The sequence below is a fragment of the Anastrepha obliqua genome, chromosome 5 (assembly GCF_027943255.1).
Source record: "Anastrepha obliqua isolate idAnaObli1 chromosome 5, idAnaObli1_1.0, whole genome shotgun sequence".
NCBI classification, from domain to species: domain Eukaryota; kingdom Metazoa; phylum Arthropoda; class Insecta; order Diptera; family Tephritidae; genus Anastrepha; species Anastrepha obliqua.
Window position 1 is genome coordinate 54,068,888 of NC_072896.1, and position 22,838 is coordinate 54,091,725.

The 22,838-nt window shown below is 39.2% G+C and overlaps 3 protein-coding genes across 3 annotated transcripts; 1 reads left to right on the top strand and 2 right to left on the bottom strand.

Annotated features, from left to right (window-relative positions):
* Positions 1–1,234: 1,234 nt before the first annotated feature.
* On the bottom strand, positions 1,235–1,631 carry LOC129248760 (uncharacterized). The gene is made up of 2 exons (XM_054888378.1): positions 1,577–1,631; positions 1,235–1,509 (listed from the first exon to the last, which is right to left on the bottom strand). The coding sequence occupies exons 1-2, from the start codon at positions 1,629–1,631 to the stop codon at positions 1,235–1,237; spliced, it is 330 nt and encodes a 109-aa protein (XP_054744353.1).
* An 871-nt stretch (positions 1,632–2,502) lies between these two features.
* LOC129248761 (actin nucleation-promoting factor WASL-like) lies at positions 2,503–2,857 on the top strand. Its single transcript, XM_054888379.1, has 2 exons — positions 2,503–2,560; positions 2,628–2,857. Exons 1-2 carry the CDS (start codon positions 2,503–2,505, stop codon positions 2,855–2,857), a joined length of 288 nt encoding a protein of 95 aa, XP_054744354.1.
* Positions 2,858–6,647: 3,790 nt separating this feature from the next.
* On the bottom strand, positions 6,648–9,375 carry LOC129248762 (mucin-2-like). The gene is made up of 2 exons (XM_054888380.1): positions 9,321–9,375; positions 6,648–9,253 (listed from the first exon to the last, which is right to left on the bottom strand). Exons 1-2 carry the CDS (start codon positions 9,373–9,375, stop codon positions 6,648–6,650), a joined length of 2,661 nt encoding a protein of 886 aa, XP_054744355.1.
* Positions 9,376–22,838: the final 13,463 nt, after the last annotated feature.

Genomic DNA, 22,838 nt, shown 5'->3' on the forward strand with positions numbered 1-22,838 from the left:
CCCCAGGTAGTGAGATGCTGAGTCAATCTGTAAAGCGCTGTGAAAATTTCTTTGATGATTCTATATCTATTCTTATTTAATTAGATATACTCTTTCAATCGGTTTAGGTTAAAGCTATCTATCGCTGATTTTGCTCTCATTGCCTTTCTTCTACTTCCTGAATAAGAGAAGAGAAGTTATCCCCTCCTAGGCTACAAAACGGTTCTGGTCCTATACGCAAAATCTTTATTAGCTGCACTATGTCTATGGTATATGGCCATAAAGCTCACTGTTATATTGTTTTTAATAATCGCCCTCGCCAATACGAAAATGTCCAAAAGTCTTTCCCTTAACCACTCCAAGGGTGGAACTTTCGGGACGTTGTCATCGTCCAAGCTTCTGCGTCAAACAATAGATCTAGCATGATGAAAGAATTACTAAGTGTATTTTGTATCTATGGCGAGGAAACTCTACAACTAAATTGATTACTTTTCGCCGTCGGGCACAACTCTGACGTATTGCTCAATCTCATTCGGTACAGCTGTGTTAATTTTGCGGAAATACCGAATTCAGATATCGCAACCACTTCTTTTCGTTCTCTAAAACCCACAAATAGATGGCGCTGCTGATTATCTTAACACGATTATTTTCTAAGACTTCACGCATGGTGAATATCAGATTATTAAATCAACTATCGACGATTTTCAGGTCTGTAGGCACACCCAAACGTTCAATCAGTTGACAGTTTTTCCCTCATTAAAGAAGACTAATTCCGTATTAGTTGGCGCAGATTACCGGGAATCTGGTAGTATTAGAAACAAAAATGTTTGAGTTTATTGATCCGTCATGTCTACAGCGGGACTCAATCTTAGGTCCATTGACTGGTAGTCCAATTGCACCTACTCTGCTAAGATCTCCACCTTTAATTTATTTCGCCTCTACAATGACTCACTTGGATGTTTTTACATGTACCTAAAATTTCTCTGATAAACGTAATCGAAAATTGTTAAGGCTATAGAAATTGGGAATATTTCGAAGAAAGTTATGGAGTGGGAGGCACTATGCGAGTGAAGAGAAATTTCAGAAGATCCTCTGACTCATTTTCTAAGTTCTTCAGCTGAAATAATATTGAAATAAATACTCATTTGTAATAACATAAAAACGGTATATTATTTAAGGTAACATTTGACTTAACACACAAGTAATGCAATGTATTTTTCCGAATTCTGTATCCATAAGATTCTGAGAAAACCCTTTATTCCGCCGCTGGTGAAGAGGGTGCCAATGAAGAGGATTCGGCAGCCGGAGATGACTCTGGTGGGGGTGAGCTTGATTCTGGTGGTGAAGCAGGTGAACTGGAGGGTGGAGGTGGAGGTGGAGGTGGAGGACCGCCATGACCACCATGAGGACCACCATGTGGACCACCAGGATGAGGGCCACGTGGACCACCTAGACCTCCTAGTTTACCAACCAACCCTGGTCCTCCATTTCCCTGTAGTCTTCCTAGTCTACCTAGACCGCTTAGTTGGCCTGTAAATATTTGGGATTGTATTTTTAAATTTTATTTTAAAATTGGATAAGTTGCTGAGATACTCACCTTCAGCGAAAGCGACTACTAAAGCAATAACAAATAGTGCCGTAAAGAATTTCATCTTTCCAAGTAGTTCAACTTGAGTGAATTGATATTAAATTTAATTTCGATTCTGCTTATATACCCAAATTTTACTTATTGAAATAGGCCGATATAATTATTTTTTGTATTTCTGCAAAATAAATAAATAAAAGAATGTTTATTAAAATAGTGAATATTTGACATAATATTTACTTAAGACTTTATTTCTAACAAATTGTTAGGAGAAACTAGATATACCAACGGAAATCCCACTTTACTTATGGCTCTAAATTAAACACTAACCGTTGACGCAATGAACATTCCAAACAACTGTAACTTAGTTGCAGATGTACGAGTATTGTCTGTAGAGATAAAGTTTGGAGTATTTTAATTTTGTAGTACAGTAGAAGACTCTCTATGGATATGATAGACCACAGAAAGAAGCTAAAGTTTCACTACTTTCAATACCTACGAGAATTATGGTGATTCTCTAGGGCTTCATAGGTACTGATCGGCCTGATGACTATGGTGAACTTACGACAGATAGTATTCGATAGTATAGGGTTTGTTTGTATGTGTAATGCCTTAACAACAAAGTCACAGTTGTTTTGAGTGCTTATTACGTCAATAGTAAGTGTTTAAATTTAAAGCCCTACATGAACACGTGTTGTCATCTTCAATTTGTTAAAAATAACCTCTTAATAAATGCTCTATTATTTGTTAGAATTTTAGCATTTGTTTTTTGTTCACTTGTTTTTATTTTTCAGAAATACTACCTTAAATAAATACATTACGAAAGGCCACTAGTCACTAAGTCTATCGGTCTATTTCTGTAAGTAAAAATTTGGGTATATAAGCAGAATCGAGATTACATTGAGTAACAATTCACTGAAGTTGAATTACTCTGAAAGATGAAATTATTCACAGCACTATTTTGTTTCACTGCTTTAGTAGTCGTCTTCGCTGAAGGTGAGTATCCCAGCAACTTATCCAATTCGTAAATACAATTTAAATATACAATCCCAAATATTCACAGGACATCAGGGTGGTCCAGGTGAACCAGTATTTGGTGGTCCAGAAGGGTCAGGGGAGCCAGATGCACCTGTTGGCCCAGGAGGTCCCCCTGGTGGTACTCCTGGCGGCGGTCCTGTACCTCCACCTCCACCTCCAGCCTGCAGCTCACCTCCTCCACCCCCAGACGCAAGCTCACCTCCCTCACCTCCACCAGAATCATCCTCGGCACCCTCTTCACCGGCGGCTGAATAAAGGGTTGACTTATAACGGTTTAAAGGCGTACATATAGATATCTGTTCTCAGAATCCGAAAAATACATAATTCTGAAAAATACTTTGCATTACTTGTGTGTTAAATCAAATGTTGTTTTAAATAAAAATGGTTGTTATTGTATTGCAAATCGGTTCTTATGTTTAATATTATTTCAGCTAAAGTAGTTACAATGAAGAAGTTACAAATTCTGTAATTTCTATTCTCTCGCATAGTTGCTAACATTCCATAACTTCCTTCGAAATATTACCAATTTCCGTAGCCTTAAAAAATGTTCGATTACGGAGTGACAAACAAGACAGTTTCCTTATCGGATTGCCTAGCCATCAAATAAATGGTGCAATATTGCCATCTAATCGACCAGCTCGCTCAGCCTTATTTTATAATATTCGTCAATATTCGCTAAATTGACTGCTAATCAAAGTGCATCATTTATTGGGAAAACGCAAGACTTCCAACAAGGGCATTTCCTAACTGCGTAAAGAAACTTATTGATTTACATATGTCACGTTTGGAGAGAGTTACAAAAACAATTGTAAGACACCTCAGGTTATGTTCAAGAGCCGTGAGAACAATTTCAAAATTAATCTTAGCAATGCTGAAGCTTTTCCGAGAATGAAAATAGAGGGAAATAGATAATTTTTAATCGAACAGAGAGAAACAAAAAAATGGGGGGAAAAAAGAAAGATTTGAACGACGACGACTGGAAGAAGAGGACATGGTTGCAAGACAAACAGAATCACTGCCTGTTGCATCTACTTCCGCCACAAATAACTTAGAAAGTGTAGAAGATTCAGACGAAGAACAGATCTTGAGTTCTGAACTCTGCTTGCCGAACATTCCGTGCCATGAACAAAAGAGGTAGAAAGAATCTCATAACACCTAAACTAGTTGCAGCTTTAGATCGATGTCAGTGAGGCATTAGAGACTCCGTTTACATTCTTAATGCGCTTAGTCTGAGTAGCCATGATATCCCTGTTAGCAAAGGCTGAGCATAATTATGGCAAGCTGCTGAAGTCTGAGATTTGGCCTGTTAACGTATCTATTTGTCCGTTTAATTTTTTACGTAAGCAAGAAAATCAACCGCCTCAGAAGTAGTTGCCCATTCCAGGCCTAATAAGCAAATAAACATTTATTATCAATAAGTACCCTTGTTAAAAATGAAGACAACATTTTTCAAAACAAATTTTTATTTTTCAACATAGTTCCCTTTTAGATAGATACACTTCTCCCAACGCTCCGACCATTTTTTAGCCCCTCCAAAATATTAGGATTTGTCGAAATCTCCAAAATACGTCTCTGTCTCGGCGATGACTTCCCCGTTTGAAATATATTCTTTTGAGGTGAGCCATTTCTTCATGTTAGGGAGCAAGAAAAAGTCGCAGGGAGCCCGATCGGTTAAATACGCGGAATGCGGCAGTAATTCATACGGCAATTCATGCAGTTTAGTGGCGACAACTCTGGATGAATGTGCTGATGCGTTATCATTGAGAAACAGCAGCTTCTTTTTCGTCAAATGCGGCCGTGTCTCTTTCAATTTTTCGTGGAAGCGGTCCACTAACTCACTATTGTATTTTCCAGTAATCGTTCTAAAAAATCCATGAGATGGCGCCGTTCGCATCAGAAAAAATCGACTCCATGACCTTTCCGGCCGTTGAGACTGGCTTCGCCTTCTTTGGAGCAGATTCACCAGGAAAAATCCATTGATTGTTGATTGTTGCTTAGTTTGTGGTGTATAATGATGAATCCAGGTTACATCAAGGGTAGCAGCTCGATGCAAAAATTTCTTCGGATCCCGTTTAAATTGCTCCAAACACTGCTTCCGCAGCCGCATCCGCTTGTTATTGCTTGTGAGCAATCGCGGCACCCTTCGGGCCGACAATTTGTTCATCGCCAACTTATCACATAAAATATTAATTACCGTTCCGGTCGACACACCTATGACCTCTGTTACTTCGCGCAATTTCGTTTGTCGATTAACGAGAATAACGTGTCCTGGTCGCTCCTCATCAAAAACGCATGTTCGTCCACGTTTAAATTTGTTGAACCAATACCTAACGTCCCCATATACAACACCCAACTTTGCTTTTATCTCCTCGCATTTTCCCCCATCCAAAAACAAACAGCGACGTACCGAAAATACTATCTTCCCATCTTAACGAAAATCACGGAACACGTCTTACTCGAATTGTTGCCAAGTCCAAACTAGCCTATCAATCAGTCTGATATTTGTTTTGCCGTCGTTCGATAGATTATAATAACAGCAACTTCCCTCAGGAACGTCCTCTATCATCAAACACGGGTATTTATTGAACCGCCCTCGTAAGTCCGATGAAGTGCGATTGCTGAGTTCATGTTGTGAATATGAAGTTCTTGTTATAACTGAAAATTGGTACAACTCAAATTTTTTTGATGCTGACTTCTTCGATCCGAACCTTTACGCACTTTTTCGTAAAGACAGAGATGCTGCTGAAACTGGGTGTAGCAAAGAGGGCGGTGTTATGATTGCTGTAATCGTCAGCTTTTGCTTATTCAGGGTTTAGTAATCAGAGGCACGAAAAAATGATGATTTTCAATAAAAAATTTTTTTTTGCTAGTCATTTGCTTTATTTTACGAGAATATAAACATAGCATTAATACATCATGTTTCGACTTGACTTTAGGAAAATTTAAAAAATAAATTAATAATTGTAAAAGTTATCGCTGTTTGTGCGGTTGATGCGAACAGGTAGTTGCTCTTGAAAGATTAAGTTCTTCTTTCTCGAAGCTACTTCTTTCGGCAGGGTCGGCATGATAACTCATGTAGTTTATAATATTTTTTGATGCGGTTTCTTTTTTAAATATTTTAAATTTCTCTATAGTCTATTGAGCCGGATTTTTGATATTTCTTTAAAAAAATTGTACAAACTTAATTAAAGTGGGACATTTATGACGTAAAACGCATGCGTGTTTACAATGCCTTAAATTGTAAAATTTTTCGAAATTCAAAACTCCGCCTCGACCGATTATACTCGTAACTACAACTTTATTTTACAAGAATTTTTTTACGTTTTACATATCAGTCAACATTTCAAGGAGAAAAAAGATTTTTTTATTGTACTTTGGGTCACGTGTTTTTTTATATACTAATTTTTGTAAAGAAAAATTAAAATAAATTTTTTTATATTGTAATTTAAAGTTTAAGTACTAATAAACAATGTATACATTTTTTTTATATTTATTTCTATTTTTACTCCTTCTAAAACCAGATTTTCCCTTGACGCTGCTGGACGTATGTAACCCCTTAAACAGGTAACAATAAAAGTAATATCTCTTCCTTTTGTTTCTTTTGTATTATTATACCTCATGACGACAGCCGGTTGCCAAAATCGCGAAAAATAAAATAATAAGTTGCAATTACTTGACTGTCGTTTTCAGTTTTTCGGGCCCTTTATGCGATGTTCAGAAGACTAATTCCGTATTAGTTTGCGCAGATTGCCGGGAATCTGGTAGTATAAGAAACAAAACTGTTCCAGTTCATTGATACGTCATATTCAAATTGGCTGCTTTTACAATCGAAAATTTTTAAAGGCTATAGAAATTAGTAATATTTCGAAGAATGGAATAGGAGCCACTATGTGAAGAATTTGAGAAGATCCTCTGACTCATTACCTAAAGCCTTTAGCTGAAATATTATTAAATATAAGAACTGATTTGCAATACAACCATAACGGTTTTTTATTCAAGCAACATTTGATTTAACAACCTAAGATTCTGAGAACAGAGCCGCCCTTTATTCGGCCGCTGCTGAAGAAGATTCGGCAGCCGGAGATGACTCTGGTGGTGGTGAGGCAGGTGAGCTTGACTCTGGAGGTGAGGCAGGTGAGCTTGATTCTGGTGGTGAGGCAGGTGAGCTTGACTCTGGTGGTGAGGCAGGTGAGCTTGATTCTGGTGGTGAGGCAGGTGAGCTTGACTCTGGAGGTGAGGCAGGTGAGCTTGATTCTGGTGGTGAGGCAGGTGAGCTTGACTCTGGAGGTGAGGCAGGTGAGCTTGATTCTGGTGGTGAAGCAGGTGAGCTTAACTCTGGTGGTGAGGCAGGTGAGCTTGATTCTGGTGGTGAGGCAGGTGAGCTTGACTCTGGTGGTGAAGCAGGTGGGCTTAACTCTGGTGGTGAGACAGGTGAGCTTGATTCTGGTGGTGAAGCAGGTGAGCTTAACTCTGGTGGTGAGGCAGGTGAGCTTGATTCTAGAGGTGAGGCAGATGAGCTAGAGTCTGGTGGTGAGGCAGGTGAGCTTGATTCTAGAGGTGAGGCAGGTGAGCTTGATTCTGGTGGTGAGGCAGGTGAGCTTGCGTCTAGTGCTGATGCTGATGAGCTTAACTCTGGTGGTGAGGCAGGTGAGCTTGATTCTGGTGGTGAGGGTGAGGCAGGTGAGCTTAACTCTGGTGGTGAGGCAGGTGAGCTTGATTCTGGTGGTGAGGGTGAGGCAGGTGAGCTAGAGTCTGGTGGTGAGGCAGGTGAGCTTAACTTTGGAGGTGAGGCAGGTGAGCTTGATTCTGGTGGTGAAGCAGGTGAGCTTAACTCTGGTGGTGAGGCAGGTGAGCTTGATTCTAGAGGTGAGGCAGATGAGCTAGAATCTGGTGGTGAGGCAGGTGAGCTTGATTCTAGAGGTGAGGCAGGTGAGCTTGATTCTGGTGGTGAGGCAGGTGAGCTTGCGTCTAGTGCTGATGCTGATGAGCTTAACTCTGGTGGTGAGGCAGGTGAGCTTGATTCTGGTGGTGAGGGTGAGGCAGGTGAGCTAGAGTCTGGTGGTGAGGGTGAGGCAGGTGAGCTTGATTCTGGCGGTGAGGCAGGTGAGCTTGGTTCTGGTGGTGAGGCAGGTGAGCTTGACTCTGGTGGTGAGGGTGAGGCAGGTGAGCTTGATTCTGACGGTGAGGCAGGTGAGCTTGGTTCTGGTGGTGAGGCAGGTGAGCTTGACTCTGGTGGTGAGGCAGGCGAGCTTGATTCTGTTGGTGAGGCAGGTGAGCTTGCTTCTGATGGTGAGGCAGATGAGCTAGAGTCTGGTGAGCTTGACCCTGGTGCTAACACAGATGAGCTGGATTTTGGTGGTGAGGCAGGTGAGCTTGACTCTGGAGGTGACGCAGGTGAGCTTGATTCTGGTGGTGAGGCAGATGAGCTTGACTCTGGAGGTGAGGCAGGTGAGCTTGATTCTGGTGGTGAGGCAGGTGAGCTTGACTCTGGTGGTGAGGCAGGTGAGCTTGATTCTGGCGGTGAGGCAGGTGAGCTTGACTCTGGAGGTGACGCAGGTGAGCTTGATTCTGGTGGTGAGGCAGATGAGCTTGACTCTGGAGGTGAGGCAGGTGAGCTTGATTCTGGTGGTGAGGCAGGTGAGCTTGACTCTGGTGGTGAGGCAGGTGAGCTTGATTCTGGCGGTGAGGCAGGTGAGCTTGGTTCTGGTGGTGAGGCAGGTGAGCTTGATTCTGGTGGTGAAGCAGGTGAGCTGGACTCTGGTGGTGAGGCAGGTGAGCTTGATTCTGGTGGTGAAGCAGGTGAGCTTGATTCTGGTGGTGAGGCAGGTGAGCTTGACTCTGGTGGTGAGGCAGGTGAGCTTGATTCTGGTGGTGAAGCAGGTGAGCTTGACTCTGGTGGAGAGCCAGGTGAGCTTGATTCTGGTGGTGAAGCAGGTGAGCTTAACTCTGGTGGTGAGGCAGGTGAGCTTGATTCTAGAGGTGAGGCAGATGAGCTAGACTCTGGTGGTGAGGCAGGTGAGCTTAACTCTGGTAGTGAGACAGGTGAGCTTGAATCTGGTGGTGAGGCAGGTGAGGTTGATTCTGGTGGTGAGGCAGGTGATCTGGACTCTGGTGGTGAGGCAGGTGAGCTTGATTCTGTTGGTAAGGCAGGTGAGCTTGATTCTGATGGTGAGGCAGATGAGCTAGAGTCTGGTGAGCTTGACCCTGGTGCTAACACAGATGAGCTTGATTTTGGTGGTGAGACAGGTGAGCTTAACTCTTGTGGTGAGGCAGGTGAACTTGACTCTGGAGGTGAGGCAGGTGAGCTAGAGTGTGGTGGGGTGGCAGGTGAGCTTGAGTCTCCTGGTGAGGCAGTTGAGCTGAAGGGTGGAGGTGGAGCAGGTGAGCTAGGCTCTGGTGGTGATGCAGCTGAACTAGACGGTGGGCAGGGAGGTGGAGGTGGAGGTGGAGGTGGAGGTGGAGGACCGCCAGGACCACCATGGTGATGACCCCCTGGGCCACCATGATGATGGCCACCTGGACCACCATTTGGACCACCATAAGGAATACCACGTGGACCGCTTGAACCTCCTAGTATACCAACCAACCCAGGTCCTGCGTGTGGTCCTAGTCCTAGTAGCCTGGCTAGTCCACCTAGTCCGCTTAGTTGGCCTGTAAATATTTGGGATTGTATACTTAAATTGTATTTACGAATTGGATACGTTGCTGGGATACTTACCTTCAGCGAAAACGATTACTAAAGCAATAACAAATAGTGCTGTAAAGAATTTCATCTTTCCAAGTAGTTCACCTTCAGTGAATTGTTACTAAATTTTACATCGATTCTGCTTATATACCAAAATTTTACTTATTGAAATGGGCCGATAGGGTTTGTGTCTAGTGTCCTCTCTTTATAAAGTTATTTATAGTAGTATTTCTTCAAAATCAGTAAATAAAATGTTTATGGAAATAGTAAATAACCAATATTTAAAATAACCAAATCCAAATTAAACACTAACCGTTGACGTAATGAATATTCAAAACAACTGAGACAAAGCAACTCGTAAAAATGAACATCTATTGGCAACGCGGAAATAGAGCTGCCTTAAATTACATCTGTTTGTACGACAGTGAGTTATACCTGTCTAATGAGCTATGACAATACTCGCTAGCGGCGAATCTTGCTCGATAACTTTGTTGTTGCTTTCGTATGCAAATTTTTATTTAGGTTAATCAAGCATAAAGATAGAGTTTAGTGAGTGAAAAACTGTCAACTGAGTGGACATTTTGAGTGTGTCTTCAGACCTGAAAATCAACTGTCGACCAAATATTTCCCACGCACTAAGAAAATACCCGTGAAAAGTGATTCGCTACGTGCCTCTATTTGTCTTTTTATCGATTTTAAAGAACGAAAGGAGTTGTATGGTATACCTATATGCTGAGATTTTGGTACCTCCTCAAAACTAATAAGACTGTGTAAAATTACATTGAGCGATCCCTTAGAATTATGAATGACCTTTACCATCCGTTTGAAACCATCGAGGTTTCAGACAGAGTGACTCCCTACCGTGTGACATCTTTACTTTTATACTGGAACGGATTGTTCATGCCGTATATTTCAATAAATCAGGCACGTGTGCCTGAGAAATTAATATCATCGGTCTTAACAACGAGGCCATTAGCAGTGCATTTTTAAGGTGGATAAAGAAGCAAAACGAATGGGTCTGGTGGTGAACGAGGGCAAGTGATAAAGAACTTAGTTTGCTCGGGAGCTAATATTAGCACTAATAATAGTATCAATCCAATATGAAAACCAATGGTTAAGCACTCTTGTCAACATGAGGAGTACTCGAGGGAAACATTCTGCGAAAGTTTTTTTGGACTTCGCGCGTTGGCGATGGCGAATATCGCAGACGTTGGGCCAAGGAGTTGTATGGACTTTACGGTGTCATAAACATAAAGTTTCAGCGTCTCCTATGGCTAGGTTATGTCGTAAGTATGAATACAATCGCTCCAACTGTGATAGTATTCAATGCGGTCTTATAAATACACTCATGGAAGAAATATAGTCGGAGGTTTGCCATTGCCTGCGGCCGCTATTAGAAACAACTTTTTCTATTAATTGGTGCTTCTGCCCGGGATTTCGAGCCTGTTCGCTTCCAACGATATTCACTCTTCTATCCATTCAGCTATGGCGAACTAAACAGAATTTAATAAAATAAAGCTCTAGCTGACGTAATATAGATTTGCGTGTCTCGCATCGATTCGAATTCTGTACCGGCCTATAGCTACCCTTATATGTATGTAATCTAATCAGTGGTAATGGGATTTAATAATATTTAACAACGAACCAAAATTTGATGCTTGCGCTAGTGACACTAGATGTGAAGGCATCGGTTGAGGATGGGGCCGTCAAAAATGCATCTATTGAGGATGCGCCAGTTGGGGTTGCATCGTGTAAACGTGTATCAGTTGAGGATGAATCAGTTGGAAATTCGTCATTAAAGATAAATCCATTAAGGATGGGTATACTGAATATTCGTTTGTTAAAGATGCATCGGTAGAGGATGGGTATGTTAAGGGTGCAGGAGCTGTAGTGGAATTCTATAGCTGTGAATGCATCTACAGCTGTGGCTGCATCGGTTAAGGATGCGTCAGTCACTGACGGATTTGTTGAAGATGCTTCCGTTAAAGATGCATCAGTTGAGGATGCATCAGTTGATAAAGGATCAGTTGAGGATTCATCGGTGAATCACTTGAAAATGCATCGGTTGAGGATGCATCAATTAGAGATATAATACATAAAGGATAAAGGAGAAATATAAAAAAAATGATAACAGCTATTATGATGAGGATCACAGCTAAAGCAATACAAAATAGTTTCGTAAATAGTTTCATCTTTCTAGATAGGTTAGGTTAGGTTAGGATGAATTTCTACCCTTGCGAGGTATCCTCTTGGACAAAAACTTCAAAAATTTGTCCGTTGTGATCCCATACTGAGGGAGGGGAAGAACGGAGATGCGAAGGAATCAGAAAGTGGAACCGGACAGGAAGAAGGGGCTTTGGGTTAGAAGATGACGGCCAACGTCGGCGATTTACGTTAGTATTAACCGCTTTAAGCTGCTGATGAACTTCACCCGACGTATGATATTTAAACCCGCAATATCCGCAGGTTTAGTGCAAAAGTGAGAGCCCAGATGCCTAAACTTTTGCCCGACGACAGCAGGGCAACTGAAAAGAATATGTTGAGATGATTCCACCTCGTCCTCTAGACAGCTTCTGCAGAAAGGGCTTGAAGTAATCCCAAGTTTCCCCGCATCGACACCTAACGGGAGAGCTGCGGCTTTGTTAGCCTTAGAAGCTCCCTCGAGCGCCCCCGATCTACCCGTGGCCAAAAGGATCTCGAAACTTTACAAGTTTGCACACAAGCCCAGCGCTCGCTGAGTTAATGCGAGGCCCATCCCTCCAGAAGCAGACCACAGGTCTTCAAGGGGCATCTGGCAGTTGTTTAAGTACTTCTCCTGTGGTGAGATCGTATCCGGTGGCCTTCTTTGTTTTAAGCTTTTTTATTGCCGTTTTTCCTTGTTTTTTTCGAAACTTTTTCTAATGGCGAGTCCATTTGGTAAATGAGTTCCAGTGTGTCTTTGAATTTCTGAGCAGTGCTTAGCAAGAGTTCAATATCATGTGGTATTAAAATTCAAAATAAGTATCGAGCAAATGTGTGAGCTTTTTCAAGTTCTGGCCTTTTTAGTTTTTTGAGAACTTCATTAAGATGCATGTCAGGGTTTAACTTCAAGCTTACTTCTTACAGTTTTACGTAACGTTCAATTGGTTTCTAAATCATGCAGATATAAGCTGGGCTTAATCCAATAAAACAGGTATATTTTTTCGAACAAACAAAAAACACTTGTTCCTGCCAATAATGTCACACTTTGAAAACAACAATAAACTAATTATTTATTAGTTTATGTATTTAAAACGAAAATACGTGTATGTTTTGAAAAAAGATGATAAAATTATTTATGTTATTCAACTTTTTGTTGTTTATAAATACCATCTGCATATAATAATAATAATAAATCATCATGTTTTCAGTATTTTTTGTTTTGCTAGTCAATTGCTTTGTTTTACAAAATTAAAAACATAGCATTAAGGGGTTAGGTGGGTTACAGAGGTTCAAAAAAAGGGTATTTTTACTATTTTTTTTTTTAATATATACAATCATATATTTTATTTAAACAATTCAGCATATCAAAGATACATATTCAAACAGTATTTTGTGAAATTTTTATTTAAAAATTCCGAAAACTCAGCCGTTGGTACCTCATCTCCCTTAACGTCTCACAAAAAAATGCTCTTGCCGTGGACAGCATAACTCATTATTGGTTCATTTAAAATCAAAAAACCAAAAATATTTCGTTAGTACATGGATAAATCTCGTTACTGGACGAAGGAAAAAAAAATAAAATTTAATTTGAATTTTTGACAGACTTTGAACAAAAAACACATTTTGTGGTCAAATTTTCGTCATGTGTTGGCTCGAAAAAATTAGTTGTAATAAAAATAAAAAAAAAATCCTTCGTTCAATAACTTGATAATGTTATTCCAAAGATGTGTGCAAAATTTGAACAAAATCGCTTTATAACTTTTCGAGAAATCGTGTCCACCGACTTAAAAAATCGAGTTTTGAGATAAACGCGTATACCTGCGAAACGCTGCACTGACATGGCCTGATGGGCGGATCAATTTGAAATTTTAGGAGAATATTTTAAACATATTATACTATTTAATAAGACAAAAAAAAAATCGATTTTTTGAAATTTTCAAACCCACCTAACCCCTTAATACGTCATGTTTCGACTTGACTTTAGAAAAGTTACAAAAAAAATTAATAGTTGTAAAAGTTACCGCTGTTTGTGTGGAGCCCGTTTCTCCAGAATTAAAAGTAACAATATGGCGGCCGCAGGAAATATTTTTCTGATTTTTGAGAAAACACCGACAATTAATTGTTTAAAAAAATCGAAATTTTTGAAACGAAAAATCCTTCGATTACTCACGTGTTTTTATGTGTCTCAAAAGCTGTATAAATTTTATTGACATCTACCAAGCGGTTTTTAAGTTACAGTGATCACCAGTTCAAAAAACATAGTTTTTGTGTGGCATCTATTCCTGGGCCATATAATGTTCTTCAGTCGTCATAGCAGCTTCCAAAATATCGATTTGCTGTTGCCTACGTAGCATTCTACCTTCTCGAGTAATATCGTTAGCGCGCTTATCTACCACTCTCATAGCTACTACTATTGCTCGCTACTTGCTCTCGAACGCTCCGGAGCGCCCGAGCGCCCTTTGTTAATTGTTGGATAACACGAAAAGTATTTGTCGGATTCACTACAAATTTTCACACAATATTTTTAAGATATTATACTTTAGAAAATGCAAAAAAAATCCAATTGTATGAATCGGAACATTTTCAGCAAAATTTCAAAATTTTATCCGAATTTTTAGAAAAATTTCAGTTTTTGTTTTGTATAATAAAGTGCATGTTTGAAAACATCGTTGAGTTTTGACAACTTTTTCTGCTGAAGGGGTTGGGTGTTTTCTTCCACAAAATTTAAAAAAACGCCTCAACCAAACAGATTTCCATAGTAACACTATTCTTCTTTTTTTATTGTAATTAAAAGTTATGAAAAATTAAGGTTTAATTTCGCATAAATTTTAAAATAATAAGGTAAAAAACCTTATCCAAGCGAGTACAATGGCAATAAATGGGTTGGTCATGAACTAAGCTGGGTTTGCTGCTGCTGCATTAAAAAATAAAATATTATAAATAATTGTTTAACGCGCAAGATAAAAAAATAAATAACACCGGCACATAAAATCAACGTTGTCTGTACACCGGGCGCCACCGATCTATCTGGTTAAGTCCAGCTCATGGGAATTGTAAATTTCAAGTTTTCTCTCTTTTTGGTTTTTTCCCATCGTGTCAACATACATAATATTACATCGACCACAAACAAAGTGTGGGACCCAGGCTGAATCCAAATTTATAATTTTAATGCAAAAGCATCCTTCATAATTTCATTTTAATCTATCTGAAAACGTTCTGCGGTTTTTTACTGGCTCAAACTCCCCACAAATGTAACAAAATAAATCAGGACTCTTATTGCATAGATGGGAATTGTAATAAAGGGTGTTTTTTTAGAGGTTAGGTTTTCAAGTTGGTACTACTTTTTTCGTAGATGGTCTTTTTGACAGCTGTCACTTGATTTATGCTCAGTTTGGTTTGCCATTTCATAATGAATAGACTTACACCTGAACAACGTTTGCAAATCGTGCAAATTTATTACGAAAATAATGGTTCGCGCGACGCATCGAAGAAAATTTTGTTCAGCGATGAAGCTCACTTTCGATTGAATGGGTATGTCAATAAGAAAAATTGTCGCATTTGGAGTGAACATAATCCACAAGCCATTGCTGAGACGCCGTTACATCCTCAAAAAGTCACTGTTTGGTGTGCTCTATGGGCAGAGGGAATCATTGTTCCATATTTCTTCAAAAATGAAGCCGGCCATAATGTTACAGTCAATGGAGAGCGCTATAGAGCCATGATTAATGACTTGTGCCTGAATTGGACGATGTTGATGTGGACGGCCTTTGGTTCCAACAAGACGGCGCTACATGCCATACAGCCAACACAGCAATCGATTTATTGAAGGAAACTTTTGGTGAGCGCATTATCTCGCGCCGTGGACCTGTAGCGTGGCCTCCAAGATCGTGCGATATAACACCGCTGGACTATTTCTTGTGGGGCTATGTGAAGTCGCTTGTCTACGCAGATAAGCCCGAGACGATTGACGTCTTGGAAGAGAATATTCGGCGCGTTATTGCTGACATACGGCCCCAATTGCTGCAAAAAGTGGTCGAAAATTGGGCCTCTCGGCTGGAATTTATTCGAGCCAGCTGCGGCGGCCACTTGCCCGAAATCATTTTTAAAACATAATGGCAAACCCTTATCTTTATAATAAAGCTAAATTCTTGGCCATAACATTAAATTATATACGTTTTATTTCATCTTGAAAACCTAACCTCTAAAAAAACAGCCTTTAGTATACTCAGATATTAATCTTGTATTATATTTTGTTAATAAACAATACAATAAATTTATTTAATTGTGTTTAAAAGATTTTTTTTCCATTTTTTCAGCAGCAATTTTCTGCTATTTTATCAATTTTTTGTAATTTTATGAATGTTTGAGAGAACTATGGGCCAAATTCATGGCAGAATCAGATCAAGCAGATTAAATTACAGGAAAATCTTCGTCGATCGGGGTCCACAAAATTTTGTATACCAAAATAATCCCAATTTTCTTCGATGTTTGCAATTTTTGATGATTTTTTACAATTTTTTTAGATTTAAAATGGTTTATGATTTAAGTACGATCGAAATTAGTATTTAACAGATCAAAAGACATGAAAATTATGCTTGCCTTAGATCTGAAAATTTTTTTTCTTGCCAAAACATCGAATTTTCGCTATTTTTTGGAGTTTTTTGCAATTTACTCGAAATTGAAGGCTGGACGGCCCAAACTGACTTGAAATTCGTATTCAGCGGGTGGAAAAACATGCCCGTAGATAGGTGGCGCCGGTGTACAGACAACTTTTTTTCTGTGTGCCAGTGTAATTGGTGCGTACACTTCTAAATATTAGGGGTTTAGCCGAGCTCCTCCTCTTATTTGTGGGGAGCGTCTTGATATTGTTCCATTTCAGTGTTTCGAGGTAGGTTTTAAAGGGTTTGGCAACGTGAGGCCGAGCGTTGTCATGCTGTAGAATCACTTTTTCATGCCTCTCCGCGTACTGCGGCCGCTTCTCGTGCCGTGCTCGGCTCAATCGCAAGTCGATACCAATCCCCAGTAATGGTTTCGCTTGGTTTTAACAGTTCATAATAAATAACACCAACTTGGTCCCACCAAATACATAGCAACGTGAATATTCGGCCGAGGCGACGACGTAGAAGCATAACCGGGCAGTCCCCATGACTTTCTTTTCTTTGGGTTGCTGTAATGAATCCATTTTTCATCACCCGTCACGATGCGATGAAGAAACCCCTTCCTTTTTTGCCGCGGAGCAGTTGTTCACAGGCGAAAAACGGCGTTCAACATCCCTTGGTTTTAACTCATAAACCCAAATCCCTTGTTTCTGAATCATTCCCAAAGCATGCAATCGCTTAGAAATCGATTGGCGGGTAACTCCTAATACTGAAGCAAGTTCTTCTTGTGTTTGTCACGGATCCTCATTGAGCGATGCCTCCTTCACTCGAACGGTCATCAATATTAAAATCACCGTCTCTGAAGCGAAGGACCCGATCTCGGCACGTTGTTTCACTTAAAGCAGCATTTCCATAAACTTTTTGTAGCTCTCGATGCGCTTCAGCCGCCGTTTTTTTTTCGAATGAAAGAGGAAAATCAACACTTCCCGCAAATGACGATTATTCGGCACAAAATCAGACATTTCCACAAAACCAAAAGTATATGATATCAAAACAGAATCACTAATGAGTCGAAGCAGTTTGTTTACCACATGTCTTAGCTTGGTTTATGACGTTTAGGTTATGTTAGAATGGATTAGCCACCCTGCTGGCGGCATCTATGGACAAACAGCGGGAACTTAGTTGCGCACCTAATACCATTTTCTGTAATTTTTCGATATACCGACTTTTCTCTTTGTTGACTTCCATTGTTAACCCCCTGTAACTCACAACTGAATGGAACAAACAAAAAACAGCAAACAAATTGTTTTACTGCGGTGTGTCATGGCATTCAAAACGAGCATACATTTTAAATTGTTTGATCGATACGAGATATTGGTCACTACAGCCATCTGTTAGAATAATGTATTTCTTTTTACCCAAACTAATATGTATTTAATATTTTCTTATCAGATATGTATAACTAAAGAAATTTTAGCAGAACTGCAAATTTTCATTTCACGAAGTTAAAAAATCGCTAGTTTTCGATATACAGTAGATTCTGTTTTTATGCGGTTTTTTATGCGGTTTTGAAATAGTGCGGTTTTTAAAAAAATTAAAAAATGCATGTCGACCTATCGGGATTTGTACATATAAACAAGATTCTAAACCAGCTAAGCAAAAACTCATCACAGATTACATCAAAAATGCTAACCCTACAAGTATGGAACCGCCTGCATCACCATCCAGATCAGACGTGTACATTTCCTCCAGTGAAGGTGTGATTTTACGCCAAATCCTAAACGAATGCGCAACATGCGGGTATTGTCTGATTCTATTTCTGATGATGTAAATTTATTTTTCGACTCTGACGTTTCTTAAATAAAGATAAAATTTTCAAAAATAATTTTTTTTGTTTATGCGATTTTATTTAATTATTTCAGATTTATGCGATTCTTAGCACTTTTGAGACGTATCTATAGTTTTACTATAGAACTGGTAGCTTTTTTATGCTGTTTCTAACGAGTCATTGAGTATAAATATAATCAAGATTGACGTCGGAATTGCCTTCAAGTCCTGCCAGATTTGCTGCGAGCTCATCAACAACTGGACCATCACCTGAATGAAATTCTGTGACCACTTCAACGTTATTTGATTCGTTCTCAGCATCACTCGCTAAAAACGTATTATTAAATCCTTTTGATAAGTTCTATCAAACATTTTTTCGTTTAATTATAACTTACCTTCGCATACAGCGAATACTAATCCCAAAAGGCAAATGAATACGAAGGCTTTCATTTTAATGCTTCAACACTTTTTCTTACAAGAGACGTCTGATAGCTTTGCGTTACTATTAAAGTATGTTGAAGTTGGTTATGAAGATCTAATCTTTTATACAGTGCATGTACAGCTAATGTACAATAGTTTATTAATTACTAAGAAAAGAACGATTTAAGATGATTGACTAAGATACCATACGGCCATGTAAAATCAGCACCAGAAGAATTGAAAAACATATTTAAATCTGAACATGCCCTAGGAATCGGAGCATTCATCCCATAGTTGGTTCTCGAGAAGCCAATTTTAAAGGTTTCGTACTGTCGGAGCCTCATATTGGGTATATTAAATTGAATTTTACTTAAAAGGGAAGGACAATCAATAGATCCAGAAATAATACGAATAATAAATGAGCACGATAGAATAGAGCGTCTGCTATCAAGTGGTTTTAAGTCAATTAATAAACATCGAGAGCGGTACGATGGTATAGGTTCAGAAAAGTTTAAAGATCGGAGCGCAAAACGAAGAAAGACTTTCTGAACTCTCTCAATCCGATTAGACAGACCTATTTGGTACGGTCTCCAAATAATAGCGGCATACTCTAATCTTGATCTAACAAAAGCACAATACAATGTTTTGAGAGTGTGTGGCGAACGAATGCTAGCATCGCATATGATCGTCTTATGACGTGGTTAACATGGCTAGTGAAATTCAGCTTAGAGTCGAAAATAACGCCTAAGTCTTTAATTTCCTCAACGGATTGCAAAGGTAAGCCAGCAATATTATACGAAGTATGCAAAGTATTGTTTGATTTAGCATATTTTACGTGAAAGCATTTACTAATATTTAGTGACAGATGGTTTAAATGGCACCAGTTCCGGACATTGTGCAAGTCGGTTTGCAACTTTTCAGAGTCCCTAACACTGTTAATCACCGCAAATATTTTAAGATCATCAGCATACAACAAGTGTTCTGCAAACGAAAAGCAAGAACCAATATCGTTAATAAAGAGTATAAAGAGGAGGGGTCCTAGAATACTTCCCTGTGGGACACCGGAGGATGCAATAAATGCACGGGATGTCGTATTATCGACGGCTACAACGCAGTGTCTGTTGGACAAATATGATTTGATCCAAGACAAAAACGTGGAGTGTATACCCAATGATGCAAGCTTCGACAAGAGTATTCGGTGCGAAACTTTGTCAAACGCTTTAGAGAAGTCTGTATAAATTGCATCAACTTGAGATCTGTTCTGGAAGGCTGAAATGCAGTAATCAGTGAAAATAGACAAGTTAGTGACAGTGGAGCGACGAAACCATGTTGGTTGGTAGATATTAGGCCTTTGACAGCAAAATATAACTTATCATTTACTGTTATCTCAAAAAGTTTTGAGACAGACGAAAGCTTCGAAATCGGTCTGTAATTGCTAACATCGTTTTTATTTCCACTTTTAAATATAGGCGTAATGGAAGTAAATTTCCAGTCGTCAACAAAGATACCAGTGGACAACGATTTATTGAATATAATTGTAAGAGGCTCAGCGAGACACAAGCAATTCTTCAGCAAAATGCCCGAAAGGCCATCTGAGTCAGTTTTCGTTGTAGACTTAAGCTTCGTAATACCCTTGACGACATCAGTAACAGATAGGCACAAAGTCCCAAAATTGAGAGGTGAAAAACTATTAGAGGGCAAACTAGAATCGGAGTCTAGGTCGGGTTCAAAATTAGAGCAAAAAAAGTCAGCAAATAAATTGGCAGATTCTATGGCAGAATTTGCATATTTACCATTATAAAAAACACTGTTTGGCACCATTGAGCAAGACTTTTTTGATTTGATGAATTGCCAAAAAGCCTTCGAATCCGAAATAATATTATTTTCGAAATTCAAGATGTAATTTCTATATAAGAACTTGTTCAAACAGTTAAACTCTTTTAAATGGCATTGAAATTTTGAGAAGTGCATTGGGTCTCCAGACCTTTTATACAGTTTAGAGAATTTGTTTTTTAGATTCTTTAGGTGCCTAAGCCGTTTGGTATGCCAAGGTGTCTTATATACTTTCTTATGATAAATAGGAATGTGCTTCAAACACAGCTCAGAAACCTTAGTCTTAAAAAAATGAAAACAAGAGGTAACATCATTGTCGTGGAAGGCATTATCCCAGTCAATACTTAATAAAATTTCGTTAAAAATTGAGAAATCGCATAAGTTGTAGTTAAATTTGATGTTAGGCTCATCGGATACCTCAGAAAACTCATAAAATTCCAACTCAAGAGAAAGAGGAACATGATGTTTATCAGTTAAAGATATGGGAGCAATGCCTTCCGACAATGTGTAGTTGATGTTATTTGAAATGAACACTAGATCTAGGATTCTATTAAGGCTATTATAAAAACCATTGATTTGTGATAAATCAATGCTTAAAAAGCTATCAATGACATGAATTTCGGCTGAAGAATTTACATTAGAAGCCATAAAAGCAGCCGAGTTTCTAAGTGGGGACCAATTCAGGCGACATAAATTAAAATCACCAAGGACACAAAGATGACTGTCACCAGCTATGCTTGATGCTAATGACACAACATTGTCAGCATGTGCAAAGTATAAATGATCCGGACTATTCGGCGGAATGTAGGATGCACACACATAAACTGATCCAGCTGAGCCATAAACACGTACACAAAGCTGATCGATGAGTGTGTCAGAATTGGTAAGTGTAACCAATGATGCCCGAAATTTTCTCCGAACAGCAATGAGAACACCACCTCCTCTGGAACAACCAGATTTGGCAGGGTCACGATCTTTACGGAAAACATCGTACAAATTGAGGTCAAAAATTTCGCAGTCGAAGAAATTTTCATTCAGCCAAGATTCAACGAATACAAAAATATCAAAGTCTAAGAAAGAACTTTTCATATATACCGAGGAACATTTAGTCCGAAGTCCAGATATATTTTGAAAATACAATTTTAATAACTTATTACTAGCGATGGAGTTAGCTGCAGAAGTGACGGAATCAGAGGTGGAGTGACGTCTTTTTGAAAAAAAGTGAATGGCCGAATTTTTACGTTCGTAGGCCATATATCCGCATTTAAAAGCTTATCATAGGAAAATTCAGATACGCCTAGCTTAAAGTTGATTTTCTTGAAATCCTTTACGAGGGTATCCTTTTTGATAAGCATATAGCAGGACAGAAATTTGCGGTCAATTTCTGCATGTTTCGCAACATAGTCAACAATATCGGCAGCTGTCACAGTGTTTGAGAAGGACGATATGTGCAGCCACTTCATGTTAGGAACTACACTTAATTCACTATTTTGGTTTGAACCAATAACTAAAGGTTGTTTAACCTTTTTCCTATTAGCTCTAGTTACGGTTTTCCATTCACGTGTACGATTTGATGTAGGTGCAGGAGAAGTCGGCAATGCCGACGCTTTTCTGCAAGCTGATGTTGATGGGAGAACGGACGTAGTAGCAGCAGCAGCAGCAATTGGCGTCAGCTTCACTTTAGCTGTATTAGTAACAGCAGCGCTATAAGAGAGCGGCGCATCACCAGCAGCAGCATGAGAGTGCGAAGCAGAGGAAAACGAATTAGTCTCACCATGCGGAGCAGCAACAATAGACATGTTTACAGGCGACGTAGCAGCAGTTACTGGTAGTTGTTCCTATCTCTTCGATTTGCTTTTCGCATTTTTTGTGTTCCTTGCATGACACTCACATGCAAGAATACAAGCATTAAGGTCTTTCACCTCAGCGGTTAGCTGTACCAGAGCAGAGGAGACATCAACCGTTTGATGTTTTCGTAACTCCTTTACTTCTGCACACAAACCACTTATTTGCGAAATCAGCAACTGCTTATCCACTTTGAGAGAGCTAATTGCAGCCATCGCACGAGCATTTTCTGATCTCAGTGCAGCAATTTCTCTGATAATTGTATTCAGACTGATATCTAAATTGTTTACGTCATCAGCTGATGTTGATTTCGGCAGTTGTTGATGTGGTGATACCTGTGCACTTAGATTAGCTGGATTCACAGGTACATTATCAGCAGTGGCAATTTCGTCATCCAGGTTGATGGGAGTTGATGGTGCTCGAAGGGATTGTCGACTAACAGCGGCACACTTATCGCAGATGAATTGCTTACCCGTTTTAAGCAAGAATTCAAGGTCAGCAGGTAGTAGGTTGACACAATTTAAATGAAAGAGGTCAGGGGGTAGAAATATAAGCCGATCAAAAAGTGTAAAGAAAATTAGAGCAATTTTTTAAATTAATTTTTTTTGTTATTGTTTTGAATTTTCGACATTTTTAATATTCTTTAAAGTACACTCAAGTAAGGCTTGGTATTTTTTCTTTAAAATGACATTTTTTCAAAATGTTTCCATTTAAGAAAAAACAAAACAGATGTTTCCTATAGAATTTTTTTCTGCACTTTTCGACAAAAAGATGTATATTAAATTAAAATTCGACAAATGTATTTTAAATTTTTGTTTTTCCATTTTGACACATTTAATTTTTTTTT